Source organism: Brassica oleracea, chromosome C1 (assembly GCF_000695525.1).
Source record: "Brassica oleracea var. oleracea cultivar TO1000 chromosome C1, BOL, whole genome shotgun sequence".
NCBI lineage: Eukaryota > Viridiplantae > Streptophyta > Magnoliopsida > Brassicales > Brassicaceae > Brassica > Brassica oleracea.
Genome location: NC_027748.1, coordinates 34,486,111 through 34,509,030, shown reverse-complemented (window position 1 = coordinate 34,509,030; position 22,920 = coordinate 34,486,111). Strand labels below are relative to the sequence as shown.

The window sequence follows — 22,920 nt, the reverse complement described above, 5'->3', positions numbered from 1 at the left end:
TAAATAATTATTTTTTTAAGAAAGGGCTTAGGATGGTCAAGAATATTAAATCACATAAAATATATAATCAAACACTTTCATTATTTAAATAGCTTATCTTGGTTGTCTTTATCGTTTTATTCTAGGAGAAAAAACATATTCTGATTTAGTGCATTATCGTCTGTTTGACGTAACAACTGCAATATAAATAAAAACCACAATACAAAATTTGTTATACTTTGGTGATATTTTTTTAACCAACAGCAAATGTTAAGATAAAAAATACTTTGGTGCATTTATATCAAAACAGACTTTGGACGAAAAGGAACAAAAATTTGAAAAGACAAATTTTCATACAACTGTGAAAAGAAGATAAATAATATTTAGATAATGGGTCCTATTACTTGCGTTGTAAATGCAAAAAATTTGTAGTAAAAACTCAGTCTGTAATTTTTGGTGACGTAGTTGTAAGTTTTTTTATATAGAAAATATTACAATTTTTAAGCAGTTGATTTAAGAAAATAAAAACATAAAAATATATAGGGTTGTAAATTTAAAGGGTAGAGTTCATTAAAGATCCGATTGGTAATGACTTTCGCTTTATGCTTTGTTTTTTTTTTTGTGGCTGTGGATATTTTGGCGTCAAAAGTTTTAGAAGCTATGACTGTTATAAATATATATTTATGATTCATTCCCAAAATGTATTATCTACTTCTTTCTATCTATTTTGTTTTTTATACAAGTTTATAAAATGTGTGGAATAGTTTTAAACAATAAATAAGTTAAAATCTATCAACAAATATATTTTATTTATTTATTAAGAAAAATAATTTAATCATTCTTAAATGTTTTTAATTACCATATACAATAGTTTTTAGGCTTTAACAAATTAATGTTTAATAATAGTAGGTTATGACTTTTTCCTCATGTTAAAAACCTAACTAATTAATAATAATTAATTTATCAATCATATATTTTTTTTTTGGTCAAAAATGGACAAAAGACAAAACAAAATTAGTTACCCATGTTTTTTTAAAAAAAAATGAAGAAAAAGGCTTTAAAATCTTTTAAAAAAAATTGTTGTAGAAAAAGGTGAACAAAAAAACAAGGCTTTTAAAGATTTATAGATTTCTAAAATTTCAAAGAATTGATTGGTAAATTTTTGGCTTTCATAGTTTTACATAACCACAAAGCCTCATTAGTCTCATTACTGATTGAAACCTAAATTACTTAGAGACTAACTAGAAACAATGTTATAAATAGTTTTAGTTTTTTTAATTATTTGAAATATGTCTACAATTCAACTAATTAAAGACCATAACTAAATTTAGTTAATTTTTGTTCATTCTGTTTTGCACCTTATATATAGTTTCCAATAACAAAAAAAAAATTGGATACTAAAATTTTTGAATTGTGTAAGACAAAAGCAATGAATAACATAAAATTAATTTATATTTGTCTATAGCTACTTATATTTTTATAATACATTCTAAAATTTATATATTTAAATAAACATACTAAAAGTATAATCAAAATTATAATTTAAGGACCCTAGTCTCCTATATTTTACTGTTCTGACGGAGACAATATCAGTTATTAGTTATTACATCTGATAAAATACCACATCTAAAAGATATATAAAATTCATCAACTTTTCGAAAAAAATGACCACTTTTTCATGATATACTAGCTCAAAGAAATCCAAAGGACATGAACAAGATCAATTAAGAAAAAAAGCAAAAATAAGAATGCATGTAGCTTAAATACCCAGTCACCTCTATTTTCCTTTTGCCACACTTCGAGAAATTTGAACCAAACTTGGAACATAATCAAGAATTATTGGTCCGAGTGTACTAGTTTCTCCATAATCCATTAGGTTGACTATATTATCTTCCCCAGCAACGTATAACTTTTTCATCGTGGTATTGAAGTTGAATATACATGTCTCACAACATAGGGCGACTTTCTTCTCCTCGTTGAGCAAAAAACGAGCTATAGTAAACCAAATATCACGTTTTGGGTCATTCACTGTTAAAACCTTTCTCCACGACACCTCATTAGTCCCATCTATCTCATTGCTCACCCATATTTCTTTCCCCCATGTATTGTTGTGTTGTAGTACTGCAAGCTTCTCTTCACTAACAACTGATAGAGTCGCATCTCGAGGAAAACCTGAAGGACAGTTAAAAGGTAGACTCAAGCGTCCAAACCTCTCTGTTGTATAATCAAAACTGACTAAGAACATGTCGAGTTGTTCATCTTTACTATCCGAAGCAAACCAATAAGTCTTTCCCTTCAAAGACACGTATGTACAGGTATACAATAATTTGAAGTCCGGAATCACATCAAGAATCCACCACCATGAATTAGAGTTAACCTCGTATATTGCAAATTCGTGTACATTAGAATCCCTACAGCTCAATATTTTGTAGCTACTTTCTTGGTAGGATCCTAGAGCATAAGGGTAGCTTCCTTTCATTTGTTGGATCCACCTGGTCCCACCAGTACACGTGTTCCAAAGCATGATTCTAGTGTCTTTGTAGAAGGTACATAACAATAAACCGTTGCAGTGAAAGACATTTCTGACTTGATTTGAGTAATCGAGTAGGCTACACTAACCTTTAAACTCTAAAGATGGGGTTCCATGGAAATTGAGGCTCATCAAACTGATTTTGAATTCCTTTTTCACCGTTAAAAAAAAGACTGTTTTGGTGCTTTATGGAAGTGCTTTCTTGCGAATTCCTTATCGTTGAATAAACGGTTCCAACGTTTGCAAGAAGATCGTAACCGTTTGAGAGATATGGCTGGAACTCGGCCGAGTATGACTTCGACCAAATCCCATGGAAGGTCTGACATCATCGTCATTGTGGTCTCTCAAGAAAGAAAGTGGCGGTGGTGGCTTTTAAGTCTTATCTAGGGTTTTCGTATCTCACCCTTTTAATGTACCTGAAACAAACTCTATTTAAGTCATAAATAATTCTTTGTTTTTATCATTGAAAAAAATTATCCGGTCCGGTTTTCATGAAAGAAAAAAACTCGCCATGCACTTGAACCGGTTACACTTGAGAAAACTCGTTTAAACCCGGTGACCTAGGAAAAAAAAAGTGAACTGGCTAGTTTTCAGTTTGAATAAAATTGTCATCTTACGTGCTATGGAAGCAAGTAGAGGGACCGGGTTGACTCAATGGCTGTACAACAAGACCAAGGCAACTTGAACTCTTGAAGCCGTGCAACAAGAAGGATCCAGCCAAAAAAAACAACTGCTGCAGGTCAACGAGAAGTGGCTTTTGAATAGACCAAGACTAATATCATTTTGAAAAAATGGAGATATTATGCATGTACTTGTCTGGTACCAAGTGAAAACATCTGATGTTTTTTTCAAAAAAAGGAAAAGAAAAGGTCTGATGAAATAAACAAAGCAAAGCGTGTTAACTCCTATGAAATACACATTTAGCACACACAAAAAAAACTCCTATGAAATGAAATACACCAATGTAAGGCGTGGGTTACACGGGAATAATCTTTTTGTAATTTTGGGGAATAAATATATCTAAATATATGTGCTGAATGCCTGATAACTGAAATGGTACTTTAATTTGGTTATTATTATTTATTTTTTTGATCAACAAGTACTTTGGTTATATATGATTAAGTGAAAAGATAATTGAGTTAATGGCCCGCGTTGGTCTGAATATAAAGCAATAGCTTTCTACGATTGTTTCTCTTTGAAGGCTTGATTTATTTAATCACACAAAGCCATTGCCGGTGTTCTTAATTAAAAATGAATATTATTGAATTTGAGATTTTAAGATCGACATCGAATAAGATTATACGCTTAGTCGAGTCAGTTTCAATTGCTATGCTCTTGCTCGGCAGCTGTTTCTAATCGTAATGTACGTCTTTGGAAGCAGCTTTGTTCCTCATCAGTCTCCATGGCCTGTAGTCGGTCATCCAACCCAAACCCGTGACTGTAATCAGTCCCTGAGAATTTCAATTGTGTCAAGTCTCGTTAATGAGGCTTTAGGTGTCTAGGATGAGTTGTTGTTGCTATCAATCACAGTTTTCAAATTGAAGGAATCAAACCTAGATGCGAATGGGTTCTTGAAACTATCATTGTTGATAATAAAACATACACAGAATATTACAGAGCTAACTACCTCTTCTCTCACAGGATGAATCCAAAACTTATAAGTTTACAAAGTTTGGGGTAAGGCATGAGGGTTGAAAGTTACACATAGCTCTTCTATGTTACCGTTCTGAAGGAGATAACATCAGTTATTAGCTTCCTCTCTATACGAGAGTACATATGGCAGTTAAAACATCTGATAAAATACCACATCTGGAAGAAATATAAAATTCATATACTTTTCGAAAAACATGACCACTTGTTGATTATATATTAGCTCAAAAAAAAAAGATTGCACGTAGCTTATTTACCTAGCTAGTCACCTCTATTTTTTCTGTTGCAACCACTTGCAGGGATTTGAACCAAACTTGGAACAAAATCAAGAACAATTGGCCAAAATGATCCGGATGTAACTTCTCCAGAAGCCATTAGTTTGACTTTATGATCCTCCCCAGCAATGTATATTAACTTTTTCATCATCGTAGTAAAGCGGTCGGATACACATGTCTCACAACATAGGGCGACTTTCTTCTCCTCGTTGAGCAAAAAACGAGTTATACTAATCCAAACATCATCTTTGGGGTAATCCACTGTTACGAACTTTCTCCACGACACCTCTTTAGTCCCATCAATCTTATTACTTATCCATATCTCTTTCTCCCATGTATTTTTGCGTAGTAGTAACACTGCAAGCTTCTATTCGCTAACAACTGATATAGCCGCATTTCGAAAACAATCTAAAGGACAGTTACAAGGTAGACTCAAACGTCCAAACCTCTCCGTTGTATAATCAAAACTGACTAAGAGCATGTCGAGTTGTTCATCTTTACTATCCGAAGCAAACCAATATAAGTCTTTCCCTTCAATGACGCGTACGTTCCAATATACAGTAATCGAAAGTCCTGAACCACATCGAGAATCCTCCATGAATTAGAGTTAATCTCGTATATTGCGAATTCATGTACACTATCATCCTTATAGCTCAATATTTTGTAGCTACAGTTGCCGTATCTACTTTCTTGGTAGGATCCGAGGGCATAAGTGTGGCTTGTACAAAATGGTTGGATCCCCCAGCTGGTCTGACCAGTGAACGAGTTCCAAAGCATGATTCTAGTTTTGTTATCAAAGGTACATAACAATAAGCCGTCGCAGTGAAAGACTTCAGATATTATAATACGTTCACAGTCGATTGGGCTAAGCTCACCTTTAGATTGTATAGATCGGATTCCACGGTGATTGATAGTCATCAAATAAATGTAGTAGTCCTTTGTCACCGTGAGAAAAAATGACTGTTTAGGTGCCTTGTGGAGGTGCTTTCTTGCGAATTCCTTATTGTTGAATAAACGGTTCCAACGTTTGCAAGAAGATCGTAAGCGTTTCAGAGATATAGCTGGAACTCGACTGAGTATGTCTTCGAACAAATCCCCTGGAAGGTCCGATATCATCGTCATTGTGATCTCTCAAGAATGAAAGTGATGGGTGGCTTTGAAGTGTTTATTTTTAGGGTTCTCGTATATCGCTTTATGTTGAATCTGAACTAAACTCTTTTAGTCGTAATTCTTCCGGTCTGGTTTTTTGTGAAATTAAAAAAACTGGTCCTGCACTTGGACCGGCTGGTGTTTGTTAAGCAAGTGGTGGACCGGGTTGAGTCAATGACGGTAGAACAAGTCAAAGGCAACTTGAAGTCTTGAAGACGTAAAGGCAGGTCAGCGAGAAGTGGCTTTCGAATAGATGATGACTGAATATAATTTTGACAAAGGAGAGATATTAGACCATCTCCAATGGGGTTCTTCTCGTTGGGGTTCGTACAGATCCATAATTATTGTGAAACTCCATAAATAAATAAAGGTTTTTAAGAATTTTTAAAACTTTTTTTAAAAACTTTTACCTATGGAGTTGTGGATCCCACAATTATTTATATATATACATAACAAATATATTAAGAAATCAACGGGGCTTAACCCCCGTTGGATATGTGCTTTTATGCATAGACTGACTTGTTGTACCAAGTGAACACTAATGGCCTGATGTATATCATATACATTAATACATAAAGCAAAGTGTACAACTCCTTATGAAATACATAAAGCAAAGGAATCTTTTTGTAGCTTTTTGGGGATTTACGTTTTATCTATTATCTCCAATGGAAGTAATAGTATATAAATGAATATCTCACATTTAAAATAAATATAAAAATTAATTAGGAAAATAATTAAGAAATATATGAAAACTCATAAGAAATCAAGTGAAACCCCTAATGCCACATGCCTATTTATTATCCACTTATTGATGATTAAATTTTTTTTAAAAACATTTAAATTAAATTATACTCCCTCTGTTTTTTTATTGTAAGTAGTTTAAGGAAAATTCTTTTGTTTCAAAATGTAAGTAGTTTCTAAATATTTAGATAATTTTTATATTTATTGGATATAATGTAACCAATCAAATAATATCAATTTTTTTTATAATTGGTTGAACTAATTAATTAAATATTATTTTTCTTAAAGTACCAACTTTCTTAACATTAGTGCTTTTAGTCTAAACTATTTACATTGTGAAACGGAGAGAATATAAATTTATTATATTAAAATAATAATATTATTTTGTTGATATATTTGTTTTGAGATATTAAGCAATAATGTTCTTCTTAGGTTGAGTCTAAATGTATGTGTTAATCTACCTATTTGCTCAGATAATCCAAAGTAAAGAACGATCATGTGTTTTTTTCTACCGGCTCTATGGTTATTTTTGGTTCATAGATATACCGCAAAAATTAGTAGCATATCTCATATTTCATACTTTCAGCCTGTCATGATCATCGTTCATATTAGTTGAAATTGCAGCATGAGTTCAGTGTAGATCTCCAAAATCCACTCTGTCTACTTGTAATGTTTATATTGTCTGTAACCAGCTTAAATCCTTGGTGAGCATCAACTATCTCCACAATGGTCATTGTTCGCTTACTTCATGTTGAAGCTCTGAAACAGCTATATATCATTTGAAGGAGCGTGTGACAAGGAATATAACTAATATATCCAATAATCATAAGGTTAAATATTATATAGACGAACTTTCATGCAGATTCTTACCCCTACGCACAACCCACAGACTCGCAGCCATCAAAAGTCCTATTCCACTTTTATTAGAAGCTAAAGACTAAAATTCCAGCGTAGCCTATTTTATAAACAACAATGCCATAGAAACATCCTGTATCATGACAAAATTATTCAGAGGTAACCACTTTTGAGTTTGAAACCAAAAGAAACACAAAGAAGGTAGGCATGAACCTGATTAGCAGCGACCCAGGAGTGATTGGTGGCAGCTGTTCCTGTAAGAGCTACAGCAAGAACAGACAATGACAATATCTGTCTTTGGCTGAAAATTCGCTTCAAGGTAACTCGACCGAACAAATAGGGTCACACGATCCTGATAACTCCATCAACTCATGTGGATCATAGATAAAAATACTAACTTGAAATGCAATTACCATAGACATAAACTTTCATAGTTTTGTAGCAATGGCTGTTCATACATTGCAAATTCACTCAGACTACGGCTAAACCGCAGCGGAAAGAGGAAATGGGTACTTGGCGAAATCGAATTTTGATGAATGAAACTCGAACCTCAAGCTCTGAGTCATCGATAGGTTGAGATGGTTCTTCGAGAGAAGAAGAGGCCCTTATTCTTGTCCTCGGCCCTCGCGAGAACACCATGTCTAGCTAACCTCGAACCTGTGATGCGCTCTCTAAATCTGGTCTTTTTTTTCTTCTAAAAACTCTAAATCTGGTCTTTTTTACAATCCAAACAAACCTTTAAAAATAAATAAGTAAATAAAAACTTATATAATGGTCAAATAATAATACAAGTAAAAACTTTAATCCCATTTTCAATCTTTTAAATTGTTTTTTTATGTTTTGAACAACTTTTCTTTAAAAAAAAAAGAAAGAAAACTTTTCTTGATAGTATTGCTTTGTGAAAATATGAATAAAATAAAAAGTTTAGCACGACTAAAATCAAGCGAGTGATATCGAGGTGTGTGACAGTTTAATCAATCTTAGCATTACTACACAATATCTTGATGCGTGACAGACAGTTTAATCAAATCTTAGCCTCTCAGTTACACTCTCCTCAACGTGATTGAGTCATCTAAAATATTGAGATGAAAAACACTTTGGAATATATAAATAAATATATCTAATGTTGTACACATACAAGATTTCGACCTTTTTATATCCACCCAAATGATCCTCAAAAACAAACAAAAAATGGGTGAATTTTCGTAAAAGACATTTTTAGTAGTTCTTCAGCAAAGAAAAAAGGCTATATCACCGGTGACTAGAAAAAAAACTGCCTAGGATAGTAATTTAATATCCTTGATTCAGTGAGAGGATGACGTAGTGTGGCCCATAGTAGCAGGTGACCAGAAATCAGCGCCGTTGGAACTTTCCAAGAGTACGGTGGATGAGACAGGTACTAGACACAATCCTCTGCTTCTCAAGTCTCTCACTTTCTTCCCCGCCCTAACATCTCCGGTAACAACACCACCGTCCTGACCAAATATCACCGGCAGGTCAGAAAGAAACATCATTGGTATAATTTAAATTATATAAAGAGAGAGTGAGAGAGACTGACAAGAGAATAGTTGATCAGGTAAGGAGAGCAGAGGACTTGAATCTGGTCTTGTAAGAATTTGATGTAACCCATCGCTTCATGCAGCACAGAAGCTGCATCTGTCTGTCAACATGACATAGTGTTTTTTTCACATTTAATTATCATCAGTCAGAAAAGTCAATTTAACTATTGCATTTATAGATTAGAGTGTCGTTGCTATATTGTCTTTCACCTCTCTCAAAAAAGTACACATATCATTAATGTAAAATGCAATGATGATCGTTAATTACCCCTCAAAAAAAAGTAAATACTTTAATTTATGGATCAAGTTTCATTGTCTTTGATGTCTTTTTGATTTTCACATTGGATGCCAATTTACACTACACCCCAAATCGCGACTTCTTAAGCTTGCTTTTGGAAAAAAAAACTAATATAATATCCAAATAATAAACATTATAAAAATTCTTTTCACTATTAACTAGGTAGAAAAATACGAAAAATCATTACTAAAAATGAGTAGAAATTAATTTACCTTTCCGTATGGAGAAACCAATTGCTGCAAGGCTGCAATTCTTTCCCCTAACCTTTCTTTCCTTACCTATTGTTAAAAGTATTGATTAGATATTAACAACAACACATACGATAAGAGTAAACTTAAAAATGAATAATGGATATGAACGAATATGTGTATGTGATATTGTTAAAAGTATTGATTAGATATTTAACAACACATACGATAAGGTCCAAAAAAATCATAACATTATATACAGTAGAGAAATCAAAAATGTAAATTATAATGACACACCTTTGCAGTTCCAACTGATGATTTCTCCTGATTTTGCTTGCATTTTTTGCTAGGTTTTCGGTTATGATCCATAGTTTGCCTATTGACCGACCCGATTCTCTTCTTCTTCACAAGAGAGTAATGCACAGAAGAATTCATCTTTAAATATTAGATACGCACAGAAAAGAATGTAATTATTTGCATGCAACTACGCAAAGACCAAGTTTTTTTTTTTTGTAAACAAGACCAAGTTTTTCGAAACTATATTCAGCGAAATATGCAAAAGAACTAAACTTACGGTTGATGATTTGGTAGATTTATTGTCCGCACACGCGTCGTTTGAGTTCTTGCAAATGTTAGTAGTGCATGAAGGGTCAGAAACCGAGACTCCGGAGAGAAGAGAAGGTTGTAGGAAGAGCGATTCGTCGTCGTTTTGGCAGTCTCCACTGAAACAGAGCATTCTTGATCCAGTTGAACCGGAGAATACAAAACCAAAGCTGTCTTCTCCACCATCGGCGCCAATATCGTTCAGGTGGTGGTCGGAGGAGCTGAGAACGCCGCCCGACAACATAAGAAGCTCCGAGAAGCTCGAGACTCCGGTTTCCATCATAGCTCTGTCTTCTTGATCCTCTCTGGAATCTCCCATTGTGATTTTTCTTGATTATTATTACTAGTACCTTTGTGGAAGAAGCTAAGAGAAGGTGAGAGACAAGAACCAGAAGAAAAGTGTTGCTAAATGGTTCTCCCAACCTTTTTAGGCTTTTATAACTGATTTAATTTTTAATTTTTTTTTATAACTGATTTATCTTGCCTGCTGGCTCATGTATTTATTTATTTTTGCTTTTATACAGACCTTGTGAAAATTCTAAAAAAAAGGAAAATTTCCCTGAAATCATAATATACTCCTACTAATTAACAATATCTCTATTGGTAAGTATAACACAAATTGTGTTTTCTGAATGAGAAAAAAACGATACTTTTATCGACAGTGGTATTCAATTTATATGACATTTCTGTGGATATTTCCCGTAAATATGTTAGAGCATGTTTAATGCGGATTTTTAGGGTGCAGTTTTTAACGGAATATAAGAATTCGTCTCTTAACTTTTAACTAAAAAAGTTAAAAATCGGTTCTTAAATATCTTATTTAACCATTGAGTTATATAAATCTTCAATCGTTATAAAACAACTTAATTAAGGATTTAGTGTTTGATTGATTATTTGATTGATATATAATTGTTAAGGGAGGGGTTAGAAAATAAATTAGAAATTTGAAGAGAAATTTTGGTCAAAGCAACTTGGCCCGAGAAAACTGAAGGTTTTTTATCTACTCGAAGCTGATGTTTCGGTTCTCACTTTTTTTGTCTTAGTAACTGCTGCTCTTTTTTTTCCTCTTTCTGGAAGTTAGACAAATATTTAATGTCACATACACATATTCATTCATATCCATTATTTAATTTAACTATCCCATTACATTATTACCAACCATAAATTTTCTAAGAAATTCCCGTTATCATGTTTATCATTAGCATACTGACACTGTGGGCTACACATAACACTACAGTTACTAAACTAATCAAAAAGGTCAGTTATAGCATACTGACATGTACCAGACACGTGCAAAGACTGTAAACACGTGTGTGAGAAGGAAGAAAACACACAACTCCACAAGTTGGCAACTAGATTCACAAGAAGGTCCAACTTGTTTTTAGCCTTTTAAACTCTTGAGAAGCAAAAACAACATTCAGACACTTAGCTTTGGTTAGGTTCGTTTCATACTTTCATGCAACACATTCGAGTTCCGACAAGGACCTAAATAAAGCCTTAGGCGTGAACTAGAAATCGCCACTGTGTATAGCTACATATATCATCACTTTACCCAAACAATGCCTAGTATCCTTTTCATTATTACATCCCTGCCACTGCTCTTTTGCTATGATTAGTTCCTTTCATTACTAAAGATGTTTTTGACTCTGAGAATGTAAAGTCATAACAATTTATTCAGGATCAAGCAAACAAACAAGACATGGTTAGCAGTCAACACATGTCTGCAAGCACAGAAAGTCAAGACAACAAAAAGGAAAGAAAAAGACACATGAGCAACCTCTGTTTCTCGATATAGCTATGACACTTATATCAAAAGTAGAACACTTGATGGCCCCCATTCAACAAATCATACAAGCCTTTAAGAAAAAAAAAATCTAGTTCGGGACTCTCAGGGGAATAACGTCGAACAGATGGTGCGCTTTATCATTCAAAACAAATCTCCTTCATCTTCTTCGCAGCTGATTCGTCAATCGAATACTGCAAACGATTAAAGCTGCTAATGAACACAATGGGTATCCAGAACCGTAGACTGTAAGCTCAGAATCTATGTACCTTTTTGAGTACCCAGAGTGAGTGATTGTAAGCTCGTTGATAGAGTTCGTCGAGGGGGGTTTCGCTTACGTCGACTTCACGGTAATTAACGAAATTCTCCCTCGCGTACTTGGCGTAGTACGGCCTCGTGTCCGCCGGTAAAAGCCGCACTAGCCTCAAAACGCCGCCGTATACTTTCAGCACCTTCTTCATTTTCCTCTCACCTTTTGCTACACGTTACCAAGTCCCGGACTCTGCTGTGGTTTATGCAGCCCTTGTATTATCATGATGGGCCTATCTTAATAAAAGACATTTCAGACCGGTTAGACTTATTTCAAATTAAACCGGTTATATTAGACCAAAACAATTAATATTACTAAACCGGTCTCTATCGATTACACAAACCACAACCAAAAATGCTGTGTCAAAATCTCTCTCTGCTTGGAAATTAAACAAAAACTTTCATAAGATGAAAACTAATCCAAATTTTAGAAGAAATATTCAATTATTTTGCCACAGCTTTTCACTTTAGCATCACTGATTCTCAGTCTTTAGATACATAAGCGCATCCCAAAAATGTGTAACAAACCAGCATAACCAACCTGATGACTGGTGAGGTTTTGATCTCTTCGTATCTTTGCTTATGTTTTTAGCTTGTGTTCAACTATATTCATTCATGTCTTCACTATTGATCTACAACCTCCATAATTGAATCAAAATCTACCTTCTCCTTTTTCTTGATCCAGTATTGGTTAAATCCGATGCTCCAATCTTATTCTCTACGACGGACTTGGTTTCCATGGTTTGTTCGCTACTTCCAGCAACAGATGTCTCCCCTTCACCTGTTCTTAACTTTTCAACATCTTCCTTTGAAGCAATCCTTTTGTTTGTCGAAAAACGCGTATTATTAAACCAGCTACTAACCTGTAAAGTACATAAACAGCTTAGCACCAGAGATGAAACAGGATCGACAAACAGTGAAAAATAATAATAGAAAGAACATGTACTAGAAAACTCCTTACTTGTTTAACTGTCATCTGCAATTCTTTGGCTAAGTTCTCCCTTGTATTAATGTCTGGATATCGATTCTCTTGAAAAGATTGGAATAGTCTCTGCATTAAGAGAGGAAACTTCAAACCGAAATCTCTCTCATAATGCTTTAGGATAGACATCTTGGGTGCAACGAAAACTTTTTTTTTTTACCTGGGTTCTGGAGTTTGTGTGTTTAAATACTGCAGAGCTGCTTTTCTCGCCAGAGAAACCATTTTCTCTAGGTACTTCTTGTGGCGCTTTCAACGTGTCCTTCTTGCTGCTTTCTCTTTTCGGTGTCTGTCTAGGTTTCTTAGTAGAAGTATGGTCTTCTGCTTCTGAGTGCTGTTTCAGAGGCACAGTGTCCCCTTCTTCTCCAGACTCGAAGTCTTCTTTTCTCGCAGTTTTATCCCAATCCTCATCATCACTTGAAGACGTTGGAACGTTCTCATATTCATCCTGCACATACCACGCAATAGAAGATTGATATCAGCACTAAACCAAGTAGAATATTAATTATCTAAAACGTGATAGAACACTCACATCATAGAGCTTTTTGTAGTCCAGCCTTTCAACCTTCCTCCTCCCCGGAACATCTACAAGACCATCATCATCATCATCATCATCATCAATCCCAGTATCTGACTCTGAAATGGGAACATCTGGGAGCTGAGATTTCTTTCTGCCGGGTTTCCCTTCGTCTTGCTGATTAGACTCGTCGCGTTTTAAGAAAGTCTCAAGATCCCCAGAGTCTGATGTATTATCTGAATTTGAACTTTCTTGCATTTTATCTTCATCACGAATCGGAGCATCAGGATCATAATCATCATCCTCAGAATCATCAGATGGAAGGTCCATTATATCTTTCGCTTCTTTAAGCGATTCAATCATTTCATCAGATGCAGATGTGCAATCAGATTCACCACCACTCCCATCTTCGTTCTCAGACTCATCACTGTCATCACTGCCATCTTCATCATCTGCATTATCATTCAAACCATCCGGATCATACTCTTCATCCTCAGAATCATCTGAAGGAAGATCACAATCCAGAGTTTGATCTCCACCAGCCATCGCCTCAGCTGCCTCAGGAAATACTTTCTGCACAAAGACTCGAGTCAGGTGTCTTTAAAGTTTCTTCTCCTTTTTAAACAATCAAAAACATCGTCAGATTTACCTCCCAGCTGTCGCTGACTGAAAGTTTTGTCCCTAAAGAATCATTAAGCAGGTCAAAGCTGTAATCTTTGCAATCACATCCCGGGCATAACCAACTCTCATCATCCGGAGGAACTACAAAAATTAAAACCAATAAAAGTTATAAATACCAGCAAGAATTGATTTAAACACTACCAACAACGTAGGATAGCAGAAGTTATTACTATCTTCTTTTCGCAAAGGTGGTGCAACACAGTATTGGTGAAAGCCTCGGTCACAAAACCCATCACATAGTATGATATCATTGTCAACATGCACGTCTTTTGAGCCACATTTTGCACAGAAGATCTGCACTTAAAACAACGGCTCGTGTTAGCAACAGGCACAAACTGGTTCTATCAGGAAAGAAAAAAACAGGGGAACAAAGAATGAGTTTGGGAATAAAGTTCTCCTTACATCCTCACTAGAGATCTCTCCACCAGAATCAAATAAAGACTCTGGAATGCTTCCTTCTGCGCAGAGTGTGTCCACGTGTTGAAAAAGCTCTCTAATTTTAACCTTGCGTCGTAGAATTTCCTTCCTAGCTCGTTCAAGCTCTTTCTCTGGCCTTAGTTTTTCCGCACTACACAGGACGCATGAGATTCCTCACAATATCAACAAATCCTGAGTGAAACTAGAAAGAAGAGGAGAAAATAAAAGGTTATTAAGAGACGAACCTTGAACCTTTCCAGCCTTCTAAAGAATAAGCGTCAATTAGGCTTTGCTCGTATCGAATCCGGTTCAGAAAGTACCTAAGCTTCTTTTTGATTCTTGTGTACTCATCATCTTCTCTAACTTCAACTTTCTTCGTATACGTCTTCCTTTGCTTTGATCCATCTACAGGCGTGGCATTAACATCAACGGAAGATGATCCAGCAGCTTCTTTAGATCTCTTAGCTCTCTTGTGACTTGAAGCCACCACATTCCTTTCACCACCTACTCCAGGCTTCTTAGAACTCCGGTGGAATTCAAATTGTCCACGGCAAGGAAGACCAAGGACAAGCTCACGATGGGAACCTGAGCTCTTCTTTCCGGTTACAGGAGTTGACTTATGTTCTTCACTAGAAGCCCCACTGGATATACCCTTTCCCTCTGGTGTTTGTAGAGGTGCAGAGGCATTGCTTTGAACAGGAACTTCTGGATTCGTCTGGTCCAAACCAGATCCACTACTCCTCGTTCTCCGTCTATCCATTTTCTTCACCCAGAGCTATGTTTATTCTGTTTTCCACTAACATACACACACTCAGGCGTCTCTAAGGTTCTTAAGCCTATCAGAGATGAAAAACACGCAAATCAGAATCATGACATTCGTAGATCAGAATCGATGTAAGCAAACGCAAAGAGAACCCAAAAAAAAACCCCACAAAGAAAAATGGCAGCTTTATAATTATTCTCTCAGACTTCATTGTGTACTCTATAGAAACACAAAATCGATTCCTATAACCCTAATCCTAAGCTGCGAATTCAATTCATCGAAACATTTTTTCACAGATTTTTACGAATTTGAGAAACCAACCCAGAAACTTAGTGTTAATTTTATCCCTTTGAACTTCTACAAACAATCGTAAAGGAGGCAAGCTGCAGAAACTATACCTTTCTTTCGCCGCGCACGCGAGATTTCAATAACCGCGAAATAGAAAATAACTCGTGTGGGTGAGAGAGAGAGAGAGGAAGGAGACGAATAAACGGTGTGTGAGCTTTGGTCTTATCTGGGCCTCGTTATTGGTTATACTATTAATGGGCCTGATTATGTGGGCCTCGTTATTGATGGTACTATTGATGGGCCTGTTAATCAGATCTGTTTTTAATTTCAGCCTTGTTAATCATGTTGATGATTTTGTTGTTTATTTTTCTTGTTTTCAATGATTTTTTGTACCTTAGATTAGTATTTATTTTCTATCTAAGTGAGAGATAATGGTGGGTCAGAAAACTATTTAATAGGCATAAACTAACCAATCTTAGAAAATAGCCTCTATATAAATCACATTATCAAAGATAATGCTTCATCATTGACAATTTGACACTAAAGTATAGTTATATATGATCTCTAGAATTTATATATTGACCGGTTAATATAACATTTCAACAATACTTGCTTATTTTTAGCATAGAAAATATAGTAAGGAGTGCAGATGTCATGACTCTAATGTTGGACCCAATTATTTAGTCCATTGGCTTAAATAATAAGTGGTCAAATGTGAAAACGAAATGGATCTATAGGTTTTAATAAAAAGCCTTGTTGGGTTAGGTTAAATGAATGAAGAGAAGTGGAAAGTCCCACATAGGACAACATCAACAAGTCTGAGTAGTATATATATGCTCATGTGACATGAGAGATTAAACGGCTCAGGTAGAGAAAGGACTCCCTACGCGCGTCGTCGCCACCGTCCGGCTTAGTTCGGCGTGGGCTTGGTCTTGGTGGAGGGTAAGCTCAACGTTTTGCCATTCAATTTGAGAAAAAACAGCATGCAATTTTATTTAAAACGACAATTTTAAAGGAGATATGAGAGAGTCTTGGGGAATAAGTTTTCAAAACTCAACTTCCCGTGATCTCTGCGAGATTTCCGCCAACGTGCGCACGCGCTGCATCAGTTATGAAAAATGGCTCATCTTCTCCTCTTTGAAAACTCGTCTCCTCCTTCATTTCTTATTAAGTTTTTACGCAGCAAAATTCACCAAATCCCTCAACGTAAGTCTAGAGTGTTTCGTAGATATATTAGTTCGTTAGGGCATTCACGAGCGAAGCGTGAATCGTCTGTCATGGTTGTATCTTGGGACTCGATATTCGTACAGTTATGTCTCACTACAGAGCAAATATTCAGAGTTAAGGAAATAGATTGTATCTCGACTCTATATCCGTTTCTGAAAAACGGTTTTGTTTTCTCGATTTCTATCTGAGTTTGATAATCGTTTCTTCGCTTTATTTATTACTGTCATTTCAATTCGGTTTCCGGTTTCTACGTCTAACGCTAATGGCTTGTTATGAAGCTATGTGTCGTGTTGCTGAAGAATGAGGCGTTAGGACGAAATAATGTGAGTAGAGACATCATCGACCATATCGACGTATGAAGAGTGCAGCCACTTCAAGAGTCGGAGTGGCCGACCAATTTGATTGCCACGTATTAATCACTACAATTATTTCGGCAGAGAAATCAAGGCGGTGATACTGATAACTTTAGGATTTCTATAAATCAATTCCATCACTTCTTGATCAATAGCTCGTTCTTAACAAAGTATCACAAGATATTAACGAAGGCATAAAGGATTATTACCCTTATACAACTAAGGATTTTTAGGGTATTGCAAGTTTTGGTTTTGAATCAAGAAAGCAGCGATGACTAATAAGAAGTTTGTCACATTCTTCTTCTTCCTTGTTCTTCTCATTCTTCCCTTCGTTTTTATACCCGCTGCCACTGCGGCTCCTGGTATGTACGCATGCATCTCCCGATCTCTCCTTGTATATATATATATGCAGTATAGACATGCATATGTATAATGCATTAAGTGGGTATTATTGAGAACTAGTATTAGTTTTTCGAGAGTGTCAAAGGTTTTCGATTATCCCATTACACAACAATATATGAACCACTTAGAAGTTCATCAATTGAAAGGAAATGTCCAGTTAGTTATATAACTCATACTTCCTCTTAAAATACGTCATGCTACATTATAGTAAATTGGAGACAAAATTAACACAAGTCACGTACATATGTATCATTCCGTCTTATGGACTGAAATTATATCAAATTCATTATCTCATTTTCGGAGTGAGAAGCGAGTAGACCCAGTATTTAAAGGACACGCATGCTATGATGATACATTCATTGTAAATTATTAATATGATTGATTAATTTCTCACACAACATGGAACTGGAGTAATAGACCCAAACGGGGCGTTTGAATCTTTACCATTTTGAAAGGCGTCCATGCAAACGGTTATCTTAATTTTAAATATAATATGAATGTTGAAATGGATAAAATAGGAAGAATAAGAGGCATGGAGGTATACTGTCGGAGTAGATGCAGAGGAAGGTGTGCTAAGGCGGGGTTTCAAGACCGATGTCTCAAGTATTGTGGCATTTGTTGCAGACAATGTAAGTGTGTTCCTTCCGGTACCTTTGGCAACAAGCATCAATGCCCTTGCTATCGAGACAAGCTTAGCTTCCAAGGGCAAACCCAAGTGCCCTTAATCCAATTTTCTTTCCTTAATTAAGCACTTTCACAAATAATACAATACATGCATGCACTTTGTCTTAGTTATAGTTATAGTTGGCTAGGTTTTTGAATGCTTCTTAAATTCCTTTCTCGTATCAAGCTTTGAAGTATATCTATATATGATATGAGTATTAGTTTTGTCCCCAGAGGAGTTATATACTATGAAAATCTTGAAAGTTATGTATGGATTAGATTCCATAAGTGAAAGGCAATTAAGAAAATATTGGTCTGACGAATGAAGATAGTTGGTTCAGCTAATTACAGAAAAAAATGTTTTGGTTTAGTTGTATCTCAGTTCGAGTAGTTCAAATAGTATGCTTATAACAAATTACTTTATATTTTTTGTGAAAGTATTAAGTATTTTATAAAAGTTCGATCCTGGACTTTTAACTCCTGAAAGGTTAATCGAATACCTACTTGTAATTGTTTGGATACCAACTTGAATTAGTTGCTGACTTGTTCGGTTCCTTGTCAGAATCTAAATCCACTATATGTTTGGTTGACCAATATGCTCTTCAGTTCATACTTCATACTCTCAACTTTTTTTTGCAAAGTTTGGTGCTAATAGAATTTGATTAGTAAAATGAATTAAATAAAAAGGTTGTTTATCTGATTACAAGGACAAGCATTTCTTCTTTAACAACGACCTAGTACTAGAGAGTTACACGTGGTACTTAATGTCCCTACCATCGGATTTTTTAGTACACAAATGCGTCAATATTAATTTTACAAGACAATTTTAATGTTTTTCATCGACCCAAAGAACTTTTACACTTTAAAATGAGCCCTACCTTAGCTGTAACCACTATCACACTGAAAAAGTTAACGCGTATGCGTTTTTTTTTTTCTCCTCTCTTCTTTGCTCTTTTGACCATTCCAAACGAATTTCAAAGACATTCACGTGCTGCTTGTCCTTCTATTTCTCAGCTTCAAACGTTAATAAGATATATCACATTAACTATGCTCGGATACTTGTATATTTATTAATTGTTGATTACAATTTCGTTTTCATGACCTTAAGTGAAAGGTTTTTTTTTTTTTTTGCTAAAAGACCTTAAGTGAAAGGTACGGGTTCAACTTGTTAAATTTTACAAGAACCTTTCCAACATATAACTAGCCGATAACAAATAAGAATCCGACTAGTTCCAAACAATGGCTGATCAAGGAATGATTTTTACCTATGTCAAGCTATATATTTAAAAGAAAAAATAAATAAAAGGTGTCATTGGTGGGATTTGGACCGTGGTTTAAGGGTGTAATAAGAGGGACATTTCACCAACATATCTACTGAATTTACATGTATTTTGTGAACAAAAAAATATTTATAGAGACTTAAGAGGTGTCAGGTGGCACCCCATCTCCTTACATAGATCCGCCTTTGGTTCCAAATGTGAACTAGCGTGATCGAAGCCAGCCAATGGGATCTTGATTGGAGTCAAGACCGGTCTTGGGCATAGGCCAGTCAAACATTGGCCTATGAACAGTATATTCCTATATGGTTAGGGCTGGTTTAAGACTTAACCGGTCCTAGGCAGGTGAACAGTATATTCTCATATGGTTAGGGCTGGTTTAAGACGTAACCAGTGATACCATCCATCGGCTCAGATCTAGTTGGTCGAGGTGAGGTGCTAGCGTGGATGCATGCCTCAGGAGTTTTTTTTTTTGGTCAAACTACGATTTCATTGCATAAAAAAAAATTTAGCCTCTTCTAGGGAAAGATGAGTTTACCGATACAAGTTCTGACTTTGCCACTTAGTCAACCTCAACATTACATAAACGAGAAATATGATAAAAGGAGCATGCCTTTAACCGACTGCTAAAATAGTAGTTATCGGTGAGGATGTTGTTCAATTCCGTCCTAGATCCCTTAGTCTTGAGTAGCTTCACTAACGTCTGTGAATCAGATACCACCAACAGGGAATCCGCATTAGATATAAACGCTTCCAGAACCGCCTTTCGGACCGCCAGACAATCAGGGCTGAATCAACATATCTCCTTGAGTCTTTGAAGCTCTGGAACTTGCCTTGCTCACGCCCTTTGAAAACTCCTGCAATACCACAGTTCCGCGTAGATGCATCCCAAGCAGCATCAACAAAGCACACTAGCTTCTCATTATCAAAGGTTGGTAGCGATGGAGGCCCCGCGGAGAGGTTACGTGCTGATGAAGCAACAGCAGCCTGAGCTGATTGCCATTCCTTTGCGTCTTGCACGGCCAGATTGATCACTTCTTGAACCGTAACCGGTGATACCATCCATCGGTTCACATCTAGTTGGTCGAGGTGAGGTGCTAGCGTGGATGCATGCCTCAGGAGTTCTGTTTATAAAAACAATTATATAACTATCAAATCAATCATTAATATATAGTAAAAAGTGAAATTAATTAATCAAAGAGAATGTTACGTTACGTCCGTTTAATCTTAAAGACTACAAAGTTCTCGTCACATGGGATGAGATAGAGACATATAAGCTCCATTTTCGTTTAAGTAAATGAGATAGAGACATACATAAATTTTTTTTTTTGAGGTTGTTTTATTAATGATTTTGCTGTGGAGATGAAAACCTTTATAACCACTGTTCCAGATATTAAATAGATCGATTCCGTAAATCCAAAGCAAACATATGAATGAACTTAAATGGAGATTATAATGGACATTCATGATTTAGGTATTATTCCGGCAAAGGAAAAACCACGATGGATGTTGGAGCCCATAATTCCCTACAGTATGAAACTTTTTAAGTGTAATTAAAATTTGTTTTAAAATGACTATGTCCGAATCGCAAGCCGGGTCGGATCTGAGTCATGTCCAATAAAACCTTGTCTTTGGTTTCAAAATTTATGTTATATATGTGGATATAGCGCTCAAACAATGAATTTTTTTACTTAAGTTCTTAATAAATGTTTATAACCTTTGTAATCTCAATTCCAGCCTTGATCGTAAGACCGTATTTTGTATGAAGAAATCCAGACTATTTAACTCTCATTTGTAAAGTTATTTTTCAAAGGATTTGAAGCTACAATCTCTTAGATCAACTATGATCTAATAGTTTTACCTATTAAACCTATTGTCGTTAGTTTTCGTTGAAACTTTTTATCTGGAAATTATATAGAAGAAAAAATTTGGTCACGTTGTAAAAATAGAGGTTATGCATATAATTAAAGGATAATACTATAACAAAATTAATAGTTCTGAAATTACTAACTGTGATGATGTTAGAGCATCCGCATCAGCGGTTTTAAAGAGGTTCATGGGCTCGGGTTCATAGGCCCGGAAATTAGAAAGAAAAGATTAAATGGGTTTAAATCGGTGATCCGGCTCTTGCGAGTGAACCCGTATGATACGGGTTCAAGCCACGCGTGAACAGACAGTGGCCACACGTTATCGCGTCGAATGCGAGAAAAATAGGGTTTCACGTGAGATGATTCATTTTCTCTTCTATTTTCGAAAGCTAGGGTTTCTTTCTCTCGGAGGCGATTTCTCGTGCGACGCGACAGCCGGAGATTTTCTCGATCTAATCGACGTCGGACTCTCTCCTAGACGATCTCAGGTCAGTATCGACTACTTTGACGGTTTGATTGAATCGATTTGGGCTCGAAAGCGTTCTCGGTTAATGAAAATCGATTTGGGGGTTTTGATGTAGGGTTCGAAATCGATATGGGGGTTTCGATTTATGGTTTGAAATCGTCATGCGGGTTCCATTTAGGGTTCGTTTATCGGGGATTTGAAATCGATTTGGGGGTTTCTAGTTAGGGTTCGAAATCGAGTTTCTGGTTTCGATTTACCGTTGATTGTGTTCTAATCTTTGCTTTTTCTGGTACAGATGGATCCCGCAGAAGAGAGAAGAGAGACAAAGAGGCATCCCGCAGAAGAGAGAAGAGAAACAAAGAGGCAAAAGGAGTTCATCAATATGCAAGGATACGTGGCTGATTCAGAATACAAGATTCCGACAAGGTGTCCCTGTGGTGGGAGAATCATTGACGAGGTTCGGGGGAAGGACGACTATGACACCCTTTCTGGGAAGCGGTTCTTCAGCTGCAAAAAGTACGAGGTAAGCGCTTCTTCTCAATTAAATTCTTTCCATTTATTTTTGTTTTCAAACGAGATTCTCATATGTGTTTTTGTTGTTAACAAGGCTGATGGGTTTCATTATCGTCAGCCTTGGGTGATTGGTGTCCAGGAGCATATCGAACGCCTCACTAAGCGTGTGGAGGAGGTTGAGCTGGTGATTAAGTGGGTGCCAGAGGTCAATAATCAAAAAAAATTTGTAATATTTTCCTTTATTTTTTATTAACTGATTAACACAGTGTGATTGTTGTTTCCATGTCCAGACAGAGGTTAAAGCCCTCAATCGGGAGGTTGATAACCTCACTGGGCAGGTTTATAACCTCTCTGTGCAGGTCGCAGACTTGGAGAAGGTTAATGGTTTATATGAACTTGATGGCATTTGATATCTGTTGAATATGTTTTGCTTTAAGTTTATTGAATATGTTTGAATCTGTTTTGCTTTGCAGGTCACGGGTTGCAGGAGGTGGATGCGTGTGGACGTGGATGCGTGTGGACGTGGATGCTTGTTCTTTATCTCGGTTTCTTTAGGTATCAGGTCACGGGTTGCAGGAGGTGGATGC

The 22,920-nt window shown here is 35.9% G+C and overlaps 3 protein-coding genes and 1 pseudogene across 7 annotated transcripts; 1 reads left to right on the top strand and 3 right to left on the bottom strand.

Moving 5' to 3' along the window:
• Positions 1–8,334: 8,334 nt before the first annotated feature.
• On the bottom strand, positions 8,335–10,212 carry LOC106315212 (transcription factor bHLH113-like). Of its 3 annotated transcripts, none has more exons than XM_013752964.1 (5): positions 9,799–10,212; positions 9,522–9,626; positions 9,249–9,314; positions 8,738–8,839; positions 8,335–8,654 (listed from the first exon to the last, which is right to left on the bottom strand). In XM_013752964.1, exons 1-5 carry the CDS (start codon positions 10,144–10,146, stop codon positions 8,484–8,486), a joined length of 792 nt encoding a protein of 263 aa, XP_013608418.1. In that variant the 5' UTR covers positions 10,147–10,212; the 3' UTR covers positions 8,335–8,483. The 3 variants fall into 3 exon arrangements, with proteins under 3 accessions (XP_013608418.1, XP_013608424.1, XP_013608427.1); XM_013752970.1 differs by having other exon boundaries at positions 9,522–9,623; XM_013752973.1 differs by having other exon boundaries at positions 9,522–9,620.
• A 1,266-nt stretch (positions 10,213–11,478) lies between these two features.
• LOC106315228 (LYR motif-containing protein At3g19508-like) lies at positions 11,479–12,693 on the bottom strand. Of its 3 annotated transcripts, none has more exons than XM_013752980.1 (3): positions 12,461–12,693; positions 11,880–12,156; positions 11,479–11,804 (listed from the first exon to the last, which is right to left on the bottom strand). In XM_013752980.1, exons 2-3 carry the CDS (start codon positions 12,069–12,071, stop codon positions 11,751–11,753), a joined length of 246 nt encoding a protein of 81 aa, XP_013608434.1. In that variant the 5' UTR covers positions 12,072–12,156; positions 12,461–12,693; the 3' UTR covers positions 11,479–11,750. The 3 variants fall into 3 exon arrangements, with proteins under 3 accessions (XP_013608434.1, XP_013608443.1, XP_013608438.1); XM_013752989.1 differs by having other exon boundaries at positions 12,583–12,651; XM_013752984.1 differs by having other exon boundaries at positions 11,880–12,152; positions 12,461–12,596.
• LOC106315202 (homeobox protein HAT3.1-like) lies at positions 12,336–15,760 on the bottom strand. Its single transcript, XM_013752954.1, has 9 exons — positions 15,675–15,760; positions 14,759–15,349; positions 14,499–14,664; positions 14,267–14,390; positions 14,065–14,177; positions 13,431–13,988; positions 13,062–13,346; positions 12,881–12,970; positions 12,336–12,782 (listed from the first exon to the last, which is right to left on the bottom strand). Exons 2-9 carry the CDS (start codon positions 15,271–15,273, stop codon positions 12,579–12,581), a joined length of 2,055 nt encoding a protein of 684 aa, XP_013608408.1. The 5' UTR covers positions 15,274–15,349; positions 15,675–15,760; the 3' UTR covers positions 12,336–12,578.
• Positions 15,761–17,316: 1,556 nt separating this feature from the next.
• LOC106301108 lies at positions 17,317–18,348 on the top strand (annotated as a pseudogene).
• Positions 18,349–22,920: the final 4,572 nt, after the last annotated feature.

What these genes read in the sequence shown, in the direction of transcription:
- LOC106315202 (XM_013752954.1), bottom strand. Translation starts at nt 15,273, where the DNA reads ATGGATAGACGGAGAACGAGGAGTAGTGGATCTGGTTTGGACCAGACG. An exon ending in GAAGGCTGGAAAGGTTCAAG is followed by an intron (nt 14,665 to 14,758) that starts GTTCGTCTCTTA and finishes CGTCCTGTGTAG; the next exon opens with TGCGGAAAAACTAAGGCCAG. An exon ending in CAGTCAGCGACAGCTGGGAG is followed by an intron (nt 13,989 to 14,064) that starts GTAAATCTGACG and finishes GTCTTTGTGCAG; the next exon opens with AAAGTATTTCCTGAGGCAGC.
- LOC106315212 (XM_013752964.1), bottom strand. Translation starts at nt 10,146, where the DNA reads ATGGGAGATTCCAGAGAGGATCAAGAAGACAGAGCTATGATGGAAACC. An exon ending in AATCTACCAAATCATCAACC is followed by an intron (nt 9,627 to 9,798) that starts GTAAGTTTAGTT and finishes TCTCTTGTGAAG; the next exon opens with AAGAAGAGAATCGGGTCGGT. An exon ending in CATCAGTTGGAACTGCAAAG is followed by an intron (nt 9,315 to 9,521) that starts GTGTGTCATTAT and finishes TTTTAACAATAG; the next exon opens with GTAAGGAAAGAAAGGTTAGG.
- LOC106315228 (XM_013752980.1), bottom strand. Translation starts at nt 12,071, where the DNA reads ATGAAGAAGGTGCTGAAAGTATACGGCGGCGTTTTGAGGCTAGTGCGG. An exon ending in CACTCTGGGTACTCAAAAAG is followed by an intron (nt 11,805 to 11,879) that starts GTACATAGATTC and finishes AATCGTTTGCAG; the next exon opens with TATTCGATTGACGAATCAGC.